The sequence below is a fragment of the Mauremys mutica genome, chromosome 13, assembly GCF_020497125.1.
Source record: "Mauremys mutica isolate MM-2020 ecotype Southern chromosome 13, ASM2049712v1, whole genome shotgun sequence".
In the NCBI taxonomy this organism is placed as follows: Eukaryota; Metazoa; Chordata; order Testudines; family Geoemydidae; genus Mauremys; species Mauremys mutica.
The window spans coordinates 6,778,822-6,793,532 of NC_059084.1; the positions used below are offsets into that span (position 1 = coordinate 6,778,822).

A 14,711-nucleotide genomic window follows, 5' to 3' on the forward strand; every position below is an offset into this window, starting at 1 on the left:
GCTCTACTCTTAAGAGTTTTACTACCATAGCTGTGTCAGTTAGAGGTGTGGTTTTTACCGATAGAGCTATGATGGTAAAAGCCCTGGTTGCAGACACAGTTATATTGGTAAAACTGTCCTTATACTGGTAGAGCAGGAGTTAGGCATCTAGTGGAATTTTCAAAGCATCTATCTACCTCTTTACCTTTGAAAATCTGGTCCTGAGAATGTAAATTAAAGCGGATGAGTCAGCTGAATAAATTGCTACTTTAATACTTAATCACACTAAGTATAATTTGGATCTGGCTCTCCCTTATTAGCCTTATCACGTTGCACCTATGTATTTAAATGAAAACAAGGCTTTGTTCATCTGATTGGTTTCCTTTATTTTTGGCACGTCTTTCTGACTGCAACAACCATCGTCACACAAGCAAGGTTAGGCAAGATTTGCTCTTAAAAAAAATACAGCCATGTACAATGGTCTCAATACCTTATCAAAATGCATAAAACACATGGAAAAAAGCATCAAACACGCATCACATATATAAGATACCAGCCCGTGCTAGATTGACAGAGACAGATAACCAAGACCATGTACCAAAATGTTAGCTGCCAATGGGATTACAAAAGTAGGCGCAACCAGCAGTGCTGCTTTGGTTTTTCTGGGCTTGACTTCACTTGAACAGTCGGATTGAGTTATTCCAGTAGAGCTAGCCTACAGTACGTCCACACTGCAATCGGACTGAGTGACTGTAGACACACCTCAGCTAGCTTCGTTGCTATTGTGACTTGAGCTAACTTTGATTTAGCTCGATCAAAGCAAGCTCAGGTATGTCTACATGTGCTGCAATCACACCTCCAATTGCAATGCAGATATACCCCCAGTGAGAGCAACTACACTGCAAAACCACACTCGAGCTCCATAGAGCAGGTGGGTTAGCAGCTGAGTTGTTGTGAGTTGGATTCAGGGGTAATTTAACAGACTAACCGGTACGCTGGGTGGCCAGGATCCTGGGCAAGGTGGGGGGGCAGCTGTGGGCCCCCGGAAGGGGCGGGACCTCAGGTGGAAGGGGCAGGGCTGTGGCCAGACTCTCCCAGCCAGCCCTTCAGCGTTGCCCAGCCCGTGCCGCCACCGGCGATTTAAAGGGCCAGGGGCTCCGGCCGCTGCTGGGAGCCCTGGGCCCTTTTAAATCGCTGGGCCTGGGGCAGCTGCCCCTTTTGCCGGCCTCCCGCCATCAGCGGCCCTGCCAGTACGATTGACTGTGTACCGGCTTTCTTACCAGTACACCGTACCGGATCGGCTATTTTCCCCTTTGGTTGGGTTGCTGCCTTCCCCTGCATTAAACAGCTCAAGCATCAGCAGCACTCAAACTTCAAGCCACTACTCTTGATGCACCAGCTAGCTCAATCTTAAAAGCACTGCTGAATTTGAGCTAGAGATTTTTGTGTGTGGACAGGAGTTCGATTAGACACACAACTCAAGTTACACCTTGAGTTAACGGCTAGGGTGACCAGATGTCCCGATTTTATAGGAACAGTCCCACTAGTCAGAGATTTTTCTTATATAGGCACCTGTTACCCTCCAACCCATCCCAATTTTTCACACTTGCTATCTGGTCACCCTGCTAACAGCAGTGAAGACAAGCCCTTCGTGTTTGTTTTTTTTTAAGGTCTCGGCTTAAGAATCTCCTGCAGCTAGGAAGGGTTTACCGACATGCAGGTTTGCACTGGTATGAATATGTGATTTTAAACTGATTTAGTTAAACCAGTGCCAAAGACTGTGTGTTTCATTTTTAAACCAGGCTTGTTTCAATTAATTTAAATAGCTTGGGAACAGGTTTAACCTAAACTGAAATAAGCCACTCTTACACTGAAATGAGTGTAGAAAACACAGGAGTTTGCACCAGTTTAACTAATTAGTGTGCAAATTTGTATGCGGGCACCCCCAATTGTCTTATAAACCCTCTCACATCTTCCCAGTTCCACCACTCCCTCTCTCTAAGGCAGTGGTCTCAATCTATTTACCATTGTGAGCCACATCCAATACTACCTGTATGGCCCTGAGGATGTCACATGGCACAGCTGTGTGCTGATTGGGCCTCAAGTGGCCCACGGGCCGCAGGTTGAGAACCACTGCTCTAAGTAGATAATCCCTGACACCACTTTTTACTTAAATATAGACTCACGGTCCACCAAGGGCCAGTTTCAGCTCTGGATTCTGGCCAGTGGAATTCCTGATTGACTTCAAATAAAACAAAAAATGTGAAGTTCTCCTTGTTAAAACTCTGAACAGCACCATCGTCTGGATTCCTCTTGAATGCTGCAGGACTCAGGGTGACCAGATCTGTCATCACGGAGGGTCCAACAATCGTTACGCTCTGTGGTTTCCTGCATCATTTTCACCAATATGGAGTGTGGCTGATGGAGGGAAACGTGAACCCAAAGACATAGCCTTGTGTTCTCTTCTGCAAGTCCTGTTTATAGCATCTACACCTTCATTTTCCTGAGTTTTAAAACACTTCCCAGCAGTGTCATCTGGTCACGTTCAGGATGTGGGGCAGTGACCTGTAACCGCAAGTCCGCTGCCAGCTACTAACAGAGAAAAAGCACACAAGAAGGAGAGTTCGGCTCCTCTCTCTGGTCCCAGGCCACACACATGCTGTAAACTCTTGTCAAGCCATTGGACAGGATCACCATGACCTATTAATATCTCAGTATGCATTAAAGTTCAACGCATATTAGTAGAGCTCATTAGCACCTCTGCAGTTAAAAGGTCCGTCAATATTTTCATTATGAACCTGTGCACTCAGAAGTTTATGACTTGGTTGTAAATATGTTCTGAGCTGAAATTTGGCACCAAAAAAAAAGGGGGGGGGACACACATTTTCAAAGAATCTGGGCATTAAATCTGAGCCTGCAAATTTCACACCCACAACTTTTTGGTGAGTGTGGGTTTGGCAGCAGGTGTAAATTGTAAATGTCTCCACTATGCACCAACAATAATTTATATCAGTTTAGGGCCTGGCCCTGAAATGCCCTAAGCCATGCTCCAAACTGATTCATATGTCCTGGCAACCATCTGCCTCAACAGATGACAGTGTAAGTGCCAAAGCAGATCAGTTGCTAGGTGTCATGAGGCAGCATCGCGAGTGGGTAAAAAGGCCAATTCTCGAGTGACAGTCCTTGCCACGGACTGGAGCACAGAACTGAAGCTTAAAACCAAGATGCCAGGTTGAGGCCCCTTTGAAAATGTGTCCCCTGCTCATTCGCTCCACAAGTACAATTTTTTAAAACACAAATGCTGAACAGAACCAAACAGATTTTGCATAAGCTATTAGAATGGGTGTAGGGAGAAGAAGTTTTATGATTTTACATGAACCTCCATAATTAAAATAGCCCTAACAAAATAAAATTGCAGGCTGTTAAATCCTTCCTTTCACGGAACGCTCATTGATTGCAGCGAGAGGTCCACATGAGACAGCTTGCAGAATCACCTCTTTAGAGCATAAAGTGGACTAAGCCTTTTTGGTATTTAAAGTAAAAAATTATAAATAACTTAACACAATCAGGCGCCAAAGCATGTGTTGCAGCGGCATGGTAACTCCTTTGGTGAGCATTCAGCAGTATGGATCCATAACACAGAAACAAGCCCTACAATTAATGTAAATACATAACACGCACTTTTTAGGCTCTTTTGAATGTCTCCTGTAGTCCTGCATTCCTTTCAATGCATACTGGAAACAGACCTAGTGAAGCAGAAAACACTTGGTATTATGGATCCATAGTCCAGTATGTGAGCCATCCTTCATATACATTCACAGCATATGGCAAAACAACTCTGAACCCATTCCTTTGTACACCCTGATTGTACCTGTTATATATATGGCAATACTGAGGCACACAAGGGCAAATTAAGGACAGTCCTTGGTATTATTAAGTTCATTTAGTGTTGATGAAAGGAACTGATTGACAGCCCTGGAGAGGGGAGTAATCTTCTCAGCCATAGAACAGGTAGAACATGGACACCTGCAATGCATGATTCCCGCACTGCTCAGATGTCTCATCTCTGTCCCGGAGGGAGCATCTCTTAGGATGAAAGAGGCATTCACTCTCAATGAGCCGTTCAGTCCTTGGCATCTCTGCTGAGACTCTCAGCTAAGGTACCATTTAGTGTCAGCTGGGATGGCATTTCCTGCACTAGGAACTTGACTGCAGGTACCAACTGATTTCACATAGGCCATGAGCTGCTTCGTTCAGGCACTAGTCAATTCAAATTCAAACTGGTGACCTAGAGCTGAAAGGCTCTATAACCCATCAGCCATCCCCTGAGCAAAGTTTTAACTCTGGATTTCCTCCCTCCTCTGGGTTTAGTTCAGGCCCGTAATAGTCTTGCAATAGATTTTTTTCTATTTAAATTCTACAAAATAATAATATTCTCTTCTGCAAACAACCATTTGCACAACCGCTATCAATAGAAGTTACAGTCCTAAACCCTTCAACAGATTTCATTTGCTGAACTAATCTTTACAGCGACTATAGATCTACATATGCAGAGTCTGTGTCCATCCTTTGGGCCTCTCCAAAGATCAGGAATGTACAGAGCCCCAGGGCATTAACTGTAGCCACAAGGTTGAAAACAGAAACCCAAGAACCAGTGGTTTCAATCAGATGCCCGGCTAGATACACACAAACGACACCTGTGTATAGAGAGAGAGAGCAGAAATGAATCAAATGGAACTTGGCCAGGTCCTCGCCCTGTAATGTCAGCTCAGCCGGAGGATCCCCCAAATGAGGGACAATTCCAGGAAAATCCCTTACCTAATAGGGCTCCACCTGTATTTCCAACGCCTGTAAAGAGAAGAAGGAAACCACTGCATCACATCAATTTGCACATGAAGCTTCTAACCATAAGATACTTACTAGGAATCTGGAAATTTCAACACTGGCATGCGCCCTTTCGATAGCCTGACTCCTGTGTGGGCACGAGCCTTAGGCTCGTTAAAGGGGATGCACGTGCAGTTATTTGCACCTGCCGAGGGCAGGGGAAAGCACATGAATAAGCACAGGGAGAGGCTGAGCGTTGACAATCTAGCTCTGAATGTGCACAGTGCTACTCCCAAGACTTTTCACTCGCTTTGGGTTCGCTCGCGCTGGTGAGGCACAGCCCCACTGTGTGGGTGTCAGGGTAGAGCTGCAGCTCCCCATGGGGTAGAATGGGGGAGAGCTCTGGGAAATAGACTTCCTCCCAGAGCTCCCAGAAAGAGCTTATCCCCTGCTACCCCTTTCAGGCAGTGCAGCATATACTTTCCCTAAGGTGCACCTAAGTCGCTCAGCTGCCCGGAGTGTGCAGGGCAGGGTCCACCTCCTCCCCATCCCCCTTCAGGGTGTCTTGCTCTCCCAGGGGGATGCAGAGACTGCCTGCGAGTCTGGCTGCTGTGTAGGAGAGAGGACTCCTAGCACACTCCCTATGCACCCATAAGGCCACTCAGTTTCATAAGTGGGGCCCTACCAAATTCACAGCCATGAAAAATGCATCACAGACCAAGAAAATTGGTCTTTTGTGCGCTTGTACCCTATGCTATACAGATTCCATGGGGGAGACCAGCGTTTCTCAAATTGGGGGTCCTGACTCAAAAGGGGCAGTTGCAGGGGGGGGGTCACAATGTTATTGTAGGGGAGGTTGTGGTAGTGCTACTCTTATTTCTGCGCTGCTGCTGGCGGTGGTGCTGCCTTCAGAGCTGGGCAGCCGGAGAGTGGCGGCTGCTGGCCGCGAGCCCAGCTCTGCAGGCAGTGCCCTGCCAGCAGCAGCGCAGAAGAAGGGGTGGAAATACCACGCCATGCCATCCTTACTTCTGCGCTGCTGCTGGCAGCGGCTCTGTCTTCAGAGCTGGGCTCCCGGCCTGCAGCCGCCGCTCTTCGGTTGCCCAGCTCTGAAGGCAGCACCACCCAGGGGCAGCGCAGAAATAGGAGAAGCTGTACCACAATCCCCCCTACAATAACACTGTGACCCGCCACACACAACTCCTTCTTGGATCAGGACCCCTACAGTTACACCACCGTGAAATTTCAGCTTTAAATAGCTGAAATCATGAAATTTACAATTTTTAAAATCCTATGACCATGAAATTGACCAAACTGGACCGTGAATTTGGTAGGGCCCTATTTTCATAAGCACCCACAGCGCATTTGTTCCGACATGCAGAGCTGGGTCATGGATGTTAGCAATCTCTACCTTCTGCTACATCTCTGCAACCCTAATCAAGTCAAAAGGCTGCCTGGATTGAGCCACGTTCCACCCTCAGTTACTTGTGTTTACATGTAGTTCCCTGGGAACTATCCCCCATACATGGGTATATTTTCTGTGCAAATAAAAATTGTTAAAAATGCCCCCTTACCAAACAACAAGCCAGCACACGATGGAGCCAGATCCTGAACGTTGACTGAAATGCCACTGTTCACAAAGAGAAGAGAAATTAAAGGCTTTTTATTTTTAAACAGGCTTTGATTGTTTTTCAGAATTTACACAAGATAAGCAGGCTGTTGCTCAGTGAAGGGAACCAATCTGAACCAGCCCCGTGGGGAGAAGAAGGAGGGAACTGAGAACCAAAATATGGTTGAAATTGAACCAAGATGGGAAAATAACTGAATGGAAAGACTTCAAAATAAGAAGCAAAGAGCTTCAGTATTAGCAGGAAAGTACAATAGATACAGTGGTGGTTAGACGGCTGCAGTTACATTTATAAAGTGTTAGGTGGGGCCAGAATGAAATTTGAATTCTCTTGGGTGTGTCCATCATTAACCTGCTAGAACGTGCCAGCTTCACTGTGGCAAGTCTCAGACACTTTTCCCTGCTAGACTAGGACTAGGTGTTGCTGTACCAGTTCAGACCCACTGGTCTATGAAGCCCAACTTCCTGCAGGGACCAAAATCTGATGCTTCGATTAATAGCTTTTAAGGCAAGAAGGAACCATTAGATCAACTAGTCTATCCTCCTTCTGGGCTGAAGCCCTGAGCCCCAGCATCTCCACCGGACCCCCATGGGGCTGAAGCCCTGACCCCTGGTGTCCCCCCTTCCCATGAGGCTCAAGCCCCATGACTCCTCTCCCCATAGCTTAAGCCAGGAGCTCTGCCACTCCGCAGGGCAGAAGCCCCAAGCTCCTCCCCCAACCCCAGCCCAGTGGTTGAAGTCCAGAGCGTCGCCTTCCCTTCCCTTCCCCTGCTGCTGGGCCCTGGAGTTTTTATATCTTGTTGGGGGGGGGAGAATCAGAAATAAAAATGTAAAGAACCCCTGCATTACATCATCCTCCTGCATGTCACAGGCCGTAGAATATCACCCAGTTACTCCTGTATGGAGTCCAGTAACTTGTGTTTGACTAAAGCATGCCTTCCAGAAAGGCTTCCCATCTTGAACTGAAGCCATCAAGAGATGGGGAATCTACCACTCCCCTTGGTAGTTAGTTCCAATGGTTAACAGCCCTCACTGTTGAAAAAAAATGCCTTATTTCCCATTTGAATTTGTCTGGCTTTAACTTCTAGCCATAGGTTCTTCTTCTGCCTTTCTTTGCTTCTATGAAAACTCAAATTTAGAGGCAGAAAGAAAACCAAACTAACAGTTGTGCTAAAATTGGGAAGAAATCCCCAGTTCTAAGTGGACAATAAGACCGAAGTAAATAACAGTTTAAAAAGGATGGGGTGAATTTGCCAATGACTTCGCTAGAGGCTGGCATATGTAGGCAGGTGCTGTGGAAACTCCTGTCGTGAAAACCTCATAATGCATCTCAGACCTGATCTGCAGCAACCTGGCTGCCCCATCTGCTAAGCAGCGTATTCATCCATTACCCCCAGTCTGGCCCTGTGCTGGGCTGTTTCAAGACTAAGCTGAGGTAATGGGAAGGTGGTGAGAGAAATCCTTGAATTTGAATCGTGTCATATATTTAATATTTCCCAACCGTGGGTATTTACAAGGATTGAGCTGGCTGTCTTGAGTTACTGACACTTACAGGGCTCATGTTCTGGACACTTCATCTTTATGTACAGTCATTGCTCAATAAAGGCAGGATAAATCCTCAAGCCTTCGATCTTAGATTAGAACTCTTCACGTTGTTGGGGTTCGAGACCAGGCAACAACGTGTAACAAATAAAACATTGGTTCAATTTGTCTGCTAGGTGTTTGACATAAACTGCCTCTATAAAGGCAGCATGGCTTATTGAACGGGGCACTAGGATAAGACCTGGGTTCTATTCTTGGCTCTCCCATTGGCCAGGTGGGTGACGTTGGGCAAGTCACTTAATCTCTTTGTGCCTCAGTTTCCCAGTGGGGATAATGACATCTGCCTCCTGAAAAGTACTCTGTCAGAGCTATGCGTTACTCCTATGATTATTATTACCTGTGGTTAAAGGTCTGAAGTCCAATTGAGACAGATGCAAATACTATAGCTTTGCAAAAACTGGATGTCTGACCCATGCACAAGGCAAAAATGCTTGATACGCCTGATCCGATGACCTGAAGGAAAAAGAAAATTAAAGACATCTGCAACAGATTCACAGCGAGTTGCAGGGAACAAAAGTAGCTCCTATTGCAGATGGGCTGTCCCTTTTTGAAATATGAAGGGCTCATTATGGTTCTGTACACAGAGCTGGGTGGTTCTTACGACTTGCTTTCCTCTGTATGGCACCTTCACGTTCCTAAGGCAACAGCCTATGGGCACATACAAGTGCCCTTTTGTGAGGCAGAGGCAATGGCGCATGTTATAGAGCAGCGTTTCCCAAATGATGGGTCCTGACCAGTGTTCCCTCTAATTTCTTACATCCACGTGCGGAATGAATTTTGTTATGTGCACCAAGCTGGAGGTGGTGTGTGATACATCACCTTCATATTGGTGTAAATAACAAAATGAATGTGGTGGGGGTGGGGCCGATGGGTTCAGAGTGTGGGAGCGGGGCTCAGGGCTGCAGCAGAGGGTTGGAGTGCAGGGTGGGTGTGGGCTCTGGGGTGAGGCCAGGGATTAGGGGTTTGGGCCGCAGGCTTTCCCAGCCCTCTCTCCCCGCAGGAGCTCAGGGCCGGGGAAGAGGCGCCTCTCCCCGGTCACGGCAGCTCTGGAGCAGGTCCGTGCTGGGTCCTGCAGGGAGGGCTGCCTCTCCCCACCGCAGCCCTGAGCCCCTGTGTGGGGCTTAATAGGCAGCCGCGCAGCTTGGAGGGAACGTAGGTCCTGACCCACTAGTGCAGGGGTAGTCAATTACTTTTTGTCACGGTCCAAATTTCTTGGTCAATGGTATAGTCACGATCCAGCCTCCAGAGAAAATAATAATAATAACCCCCGCCAACAATAATGATAATAAGTAAATGAAAAGATATCGGGGTCTGTTCAAAAGCGGTCCAGACTATTGACTACCCATGCACTAGTGGGTCGTGGGAAGGGTCTAAGTGGGTTGCCAGTCACTGCCCCCCCATGCCACTCTCCCCCTCCCCCCATGCTCTTTTCTGCCCGGCCGGGGAAGCAGGCAGCAGCACGGGGAGCGGGATCCAGGCAGCAGCAGTGCGGAGGGAGCAGCCGGAGCCAGCGAGCTGGCTGATAGCGACTGCGGCCTGGTCGTAGGGCGAGAAGGGCTGACTGGATGCAGCAGGGGGCAGAGCTGGGAGCGTGAGGGCAAGGGGCCGGGGGGAGCTGAGCCGGGGTGTTAGCAAGGCTAGTGAGGGGAGGGCAGGGGCTGAGAAGGGGAATGGGGAGCAGAAGGCTGAGAACAAACTCAGAATGGCTGTTGTACACTCACAGGATTTTAGCAATAGTCATTCCTGTACATCTCTATATAACGGGGGCTCCTCATAAGAGACCAAACACAGTTGGGGGGCCACCTTAGTAAAATGTTTGGGAGCCGCTGTTCTACAGAAGGAACGCGCTGCTCTCGCATGGGGATTTTATTCTTGTTCATTCTTTTGCTGTTTCCCTTCATCTAAAATCTGAGGAGTCATTTGGTGTAAAAGAACACGCTTGCTCTGCGGGGCTGACAAAAACCCTCCATATCGCTCACAAAATCGCCACTCCCAGGCAAACTGTTAAAATATCCGGGTTTGTCAAAGCCCCATGAGCAGGTCAGGGCCTTTCTCTGTATCCTTCCCACAGATGCTGGTTACCAGCTATCTGCCTAGCTATAAAAGCTCTTTTTTTGCAACCAAGCTCATGAGCGAAGCTTCCCAAGAACTCAAATCTGATTTCCACTGTTAGACTAACATGCAAAATCGGCGCAAACAGATAACTGATGTTTCACTCGCAGGCTTTCGTCTTCTTACCTGCATGAACTTACGAACGGTGATCGTTTTATAGCCTGAAAGGGAAAAGGAAGACGATTGGAGGCATTTAAACTAGACCCCTCTCAATGAAGCTGGGACTAATGTTTCAGTCTAGAAGAGTTCAACACCCATAGTTTGGGCTTATGTCAGGAGAGTGAGTATAAGGTAAACTTAACACACAGGGTCAGATTCTGTTCTCAGACAGGTGCTTACAACTCCCATACAAGACAAAGGGTATGGCTACACCATGAGAGCACTCCTGCCGACAAAGCACTGTTCACACCGGTGCTTTTTGTCGGTAAAACTTTTGTTAACAAAATGACAAACGTTTTGCTGCTGAAGTGCCAGTGTAGACAACCCCAAAGGGCGTTACAAATATGTAGAGGCCGTGTAGAGGACAGTATTTATCCAAGTTCCAGGCCAGAAGCTCGGCTTCCCCTTTCTCCCATCAAACCCGTCTCCTCCCATCCAGACTTTTCTTTGCATTATGAAAAGACAGAGCTGATGAACAACCCAAGGATCTCTTACCCTGATTGATCAGGTGATCAGACAGGAATCCGCTAAACAAACTTGTTGGGATTGCAACCAGCCATGGCACTACGTTAAACACCCAGCCCTGAAAGGGAGAAAAATCCTCACAGGAAAAGTGAAGAGAACCAACATTCACATCCTGCCAATGGAGCAGGGTTTGTTTGCAGCTAATGGATTTTATACTGCAGGGGCGTCCCATGGGACATTAGGGTTTACCCTTTCCTGGTGCTTTTGCTCACCTAACATAGGAGCTTTAAGCTACTTTCTCACAACACTCTGCCCAATGCTCGACAGAGTTCTGTGCATTCCAGCATGGGGCCTCAGGTCTGTAATAAGAGAATTGTTAAAGACCATAAAGTCTGACTGGATTTACACCCATGACAGAGAGGCAGAAATTTCTCTCTGCAGTAGTAAGGAAGGATTAAAAGTGGCAGAGTTTACTGGCAAACAAGATTCTGCAGCACAGAGCCAATATGCAAACTGTGTATTCTTATCCAGTCTCATGGGTCACCAGCAAAACTGCAGACTAAATTCAGACTTCAGCCGCTATGTTATTAGCTAGCATTTCTATGCAGCTGAGGGAACACAGCTGGGTTTTCTGATGCCAGGGTTGAGCTTTCAAGACTGGTAAAGAGGAAAATCTTGCTTTGTCTTTTCAACTGAGAAAATGTATTATGGATGTAACTGAAGACGACTAATGGAAACATTTTCAAAAGCACCTAAGTAATGTAGGAGTCTATATCCCACTGGCTTTCAGTGAGATTTGCAGAGGTATTAGGGTGTCCAGTGGGATTTTCAAAAGCACTAAAAGAGGTTAAGCCCCTAACTGACTTCAGTGGGTGTTAGGAACCTAACCTGTTCAGATGCTTTTGTCAACCTCACTAGGCACATATCTGCATTGTTAGGAATGTAAATACCTTTGAAAATCTAGCCCTTCATCGCGTTTGAAAAAGGAACTTAGGCTCCTAAATTGCATTGGCAGTTTGCAAAACAAGAGCCTGATTTTCAGAAGCGCAGAACACTTGCAGCTCCCAATGATGCCAGCTGGAGCTGTTCTCACTCAGCACCTCTAAGCTTGTGGCCAAAATATACAAGAAGAACATAAGGACATGGAACAATGTCACGTAGTTCTTTTATAGGGTCCATTTTCAAATCATAGCACACTTCACGGCATGGGCCAAAGGTGCAGGATTCTCTTCATTGAATTGGACATTAGCAGAGGGAGAAAAACAACTCACCTGCAGCATGTATGTTTGGCCAGTAGGTGACATAGTTTTACCACATTAAGGATTATTGTTAACCCTTTCAATTTCCATCGAATGAATCCACGTTTTATTAACATTTATGAAGCAATGGCCAGATGCAGGAATATTATATAGAGCATCTTACATAAGGGCACAGGAATTAAATATGTAACAGATGGCTAAATTACCAAATCACTGCTACCCAAGCGTATTACAAGAGGTGCTACAAATCTTGTTATAACAATATGTTTGCTGGTTTAATACATGATTTTAATATAAATATCAAGTATGTCATAAAGCCCCTCGTTAATGTAATAAATGTAAGGGGCCCTGGGAAATTCCAGAAACACACAACAGAGCCACCATAGAAAAGACAATCTCGGGGTTTCTGTGGGCAGAATGAATTGCAAAAATACAAGATCTCAGCCTGGAAGAATTTTAACCAAGTTTCAGAAAAACGGGTGATTTATTTGTGCAGAGTGGAGAGGGGCCTTTCTTCAGAGCTTTGCAAATAAAAAATGTGTATTAATTAGTAATGAAAATGTTTATCATTGTAACAACTAACAATATCACGCCTCTAAGCTCAGCTATGCCAGTACAGTAACAAAGGCCCATGGTGGTTGTCTGAAATTGCTTGCAGCTATGAGCTCTGTGCCATCCTCACCCACACAACAGGGCAGCCTAGAGACCACAGAGAACTCTGTGAGAAAGGGATTCATGACGGGGAGCTGCTGATGGGGGCGGGAGTGCAGTATGTTGACACTGCTGGAAAGGATCAGAGCAGGCAATGCTATCTCTTGGCACTGCTGGTGCATTTGGATAGTTAAACAATATGGCCACATCCTGCAATCAGATCCTGTGATATCAATGTGCAGGTGCAAGGGGGGGATTTGATGGCATGGATCAGGGCCTGTATTTGAAGCTTTGTTTTAGAAGGGACGTGTGGGAGGTATAAGTTTCTATTCCCCTATTATTAAATAGCTGGACTCCTGCATATATCAAGCATATACTCCCTGATTGCCAACACCTTCACGTAAGAATCAGGGGTAAAGGCAACAGGCCACCACCATGGATCTAAGGTTACAGCACATCCATATGGGGAAGAAATCATTCCTCCTTCTTCCCCCTTCTCTCCCTCTCAGCAATGCTTGATCCCAAGCAAAAGCTTTTCTCCTGTACTGACACCGTCTTCCTGTCTCATCCAAAACCCACGGTCCAGTTACCAGCTGTGTGTTTTGGGGGAGTTGCATTAGATCTCATGGGCTACAAAGGAAGCCTTGGACAGTGCAGGAGCAGCTTCTTCTTGAGAGCTTGACATTATGGAGCGACCGAGATTGTTGCTCCTTGACATATTCTCAGAGGGGACCCTGCGGCAAGACAGGGCAAGCGACAAAATGTGAGTGAACCTGTCAGAACAATGCGGATGGAGTAGACCAATCAAAATCAAATGCAGGGGCGAAGGGGACTAAAATCAACCTCCTAGTGTTATTGGCCCAGATACCGAAAGGGCCGTTCTGATCCAGAGCCTGCTGAAGTCAATGCAAAGCTTCCCAATGTTAACGGGAGCTATGTAAACACATGGAGAATACTCCATCTGTTTGCTTGTACTGAGCTTTCAGAGTCTCCACTTTGCTGTGGTGTCAGCCTACCTTAGACTCGGGAAAGGTGTCCTTAAAGAAAGTTGGCAACCAGGAGAGGAGGGTGAAAAATGTGCTGCCCGTGGAAAGCTGAGCTACTATGACAGCCCTGTAAATATACAATGGGAAAAAGAATCAATCAAGATGACAGATCACACTGGATTAAAAAAGGGGGATTCTAGCTACCCACTACTTCAAGGCAGTGGTGTCAGGCATATAGCACTGAAGTCGCTTCCCGTGATTTATTGGAGATACCTAACCCCACCTGACTGCCAGAGCAAGAGGAGAGAGCAATGCACCAGTGAATTCCCATGATGCTTTCACCATAGGCAGCTCTGAATGGGGCCTTGATATCTTGACAACTTATGATACAATCAGTGCTGATAACCATCATACTCATGGAGTGCGTCTCAGTATGAAAGATCCCATCAGCTCCTTATTTGAAGCTTGTGAGAGAGACAAGCTTTCGAACTACACAGAGCTCTTCTTCAGGTTTTTCCAAGACCTGTGACTCGAAAGGTAGTGTACTACCTAATCCAACCTAAACCTCCCCCACTGCAACTTGAGACCATTACTCCTTGTTCTGTCATCTGCTACCACTGAGAACAGTCTAGATCCATCCTCTTTGGAACCCCCTTTCAGGTAGTTGAAATCAAATCCCCCCTCATTCTTCTCTTCTGCAGACTAAACAATCCCAGTTCCCTCAGCCTCTCCTCATAAGTCATGTGCTCCAGCCCCCTAATCATTTTTGTTGCCCTCCGCTGGACTCTCTCCAATTTTTCCACATCCTTCTTGTAGTGTAGGGGCCCAAACTGGACACTGTACTCCAAATGAGGCCTCACCAGTGCTGAATAGAGGGGAATGATCACATCCCTCGATCTGCTGGCAATGCCCCTACTTATACAGCCCAAAATGCCGTTAGCCTTCTTGGCAGCAAGGGCACACAGTTGACTCATATCCAGCTTCTCGTCCACTGTAACCCCTAGGTCCTTTTCTGCAGAACTGCTGCTTAGCCATTCAGTCCCTAGTGTG

At 46.7% G+C, this 14,711-nt stretch overlaps 1 protein-coding gene across 1 annotated transcript in view; it reads right to left on the bottom strand.

The window, feature by feature from the left end:
• Positions 1 to 353: 353 nt before the first annotated feature.
• The window catches only part of SLC17A9 (solute carrier family 17 member 9), a 34,690-nt gene continuing 20,332 nt past the window's right edge, over positions 354 to 14,711 (bottom strand). Inside the window, exons 7-13 of the mRNA XM_044986663.1 lie at positions 13,692 to 13,788; positions 10,796 to 10,883; positions 10,268 to 10,302; positions 8,367 to 8,482; positions 6,375 to 6,430; positions 4,798 to 4,827; positions 354 to 4,676 (exon numbers count right to left, since the gene is read on the bottom strand). Of these exons, the coding sequence (XP_044842598.1) occupies positions 4,513 to 4,676; positions 4,798 to 4,827; positions 6,375 to 6,430; positions 8,367 to 8,482; positions 10,268 to 10,302; positions 10,796 to 10,883; positions 13,692 to 13,788 (586 nt within the window). The 3' untranslated portion in view covers positions 354 to 4,512. The remainder of the gene's footprint in view (positions 4,677 to 4,797; positions 4,828 to 6,374; positions 6,431 to 8,366; positions 8,483 to 10,267; positions 10,303 to 10,795; positions 10,884 to 13,691; positions 13,789 to 14,711) is intronic.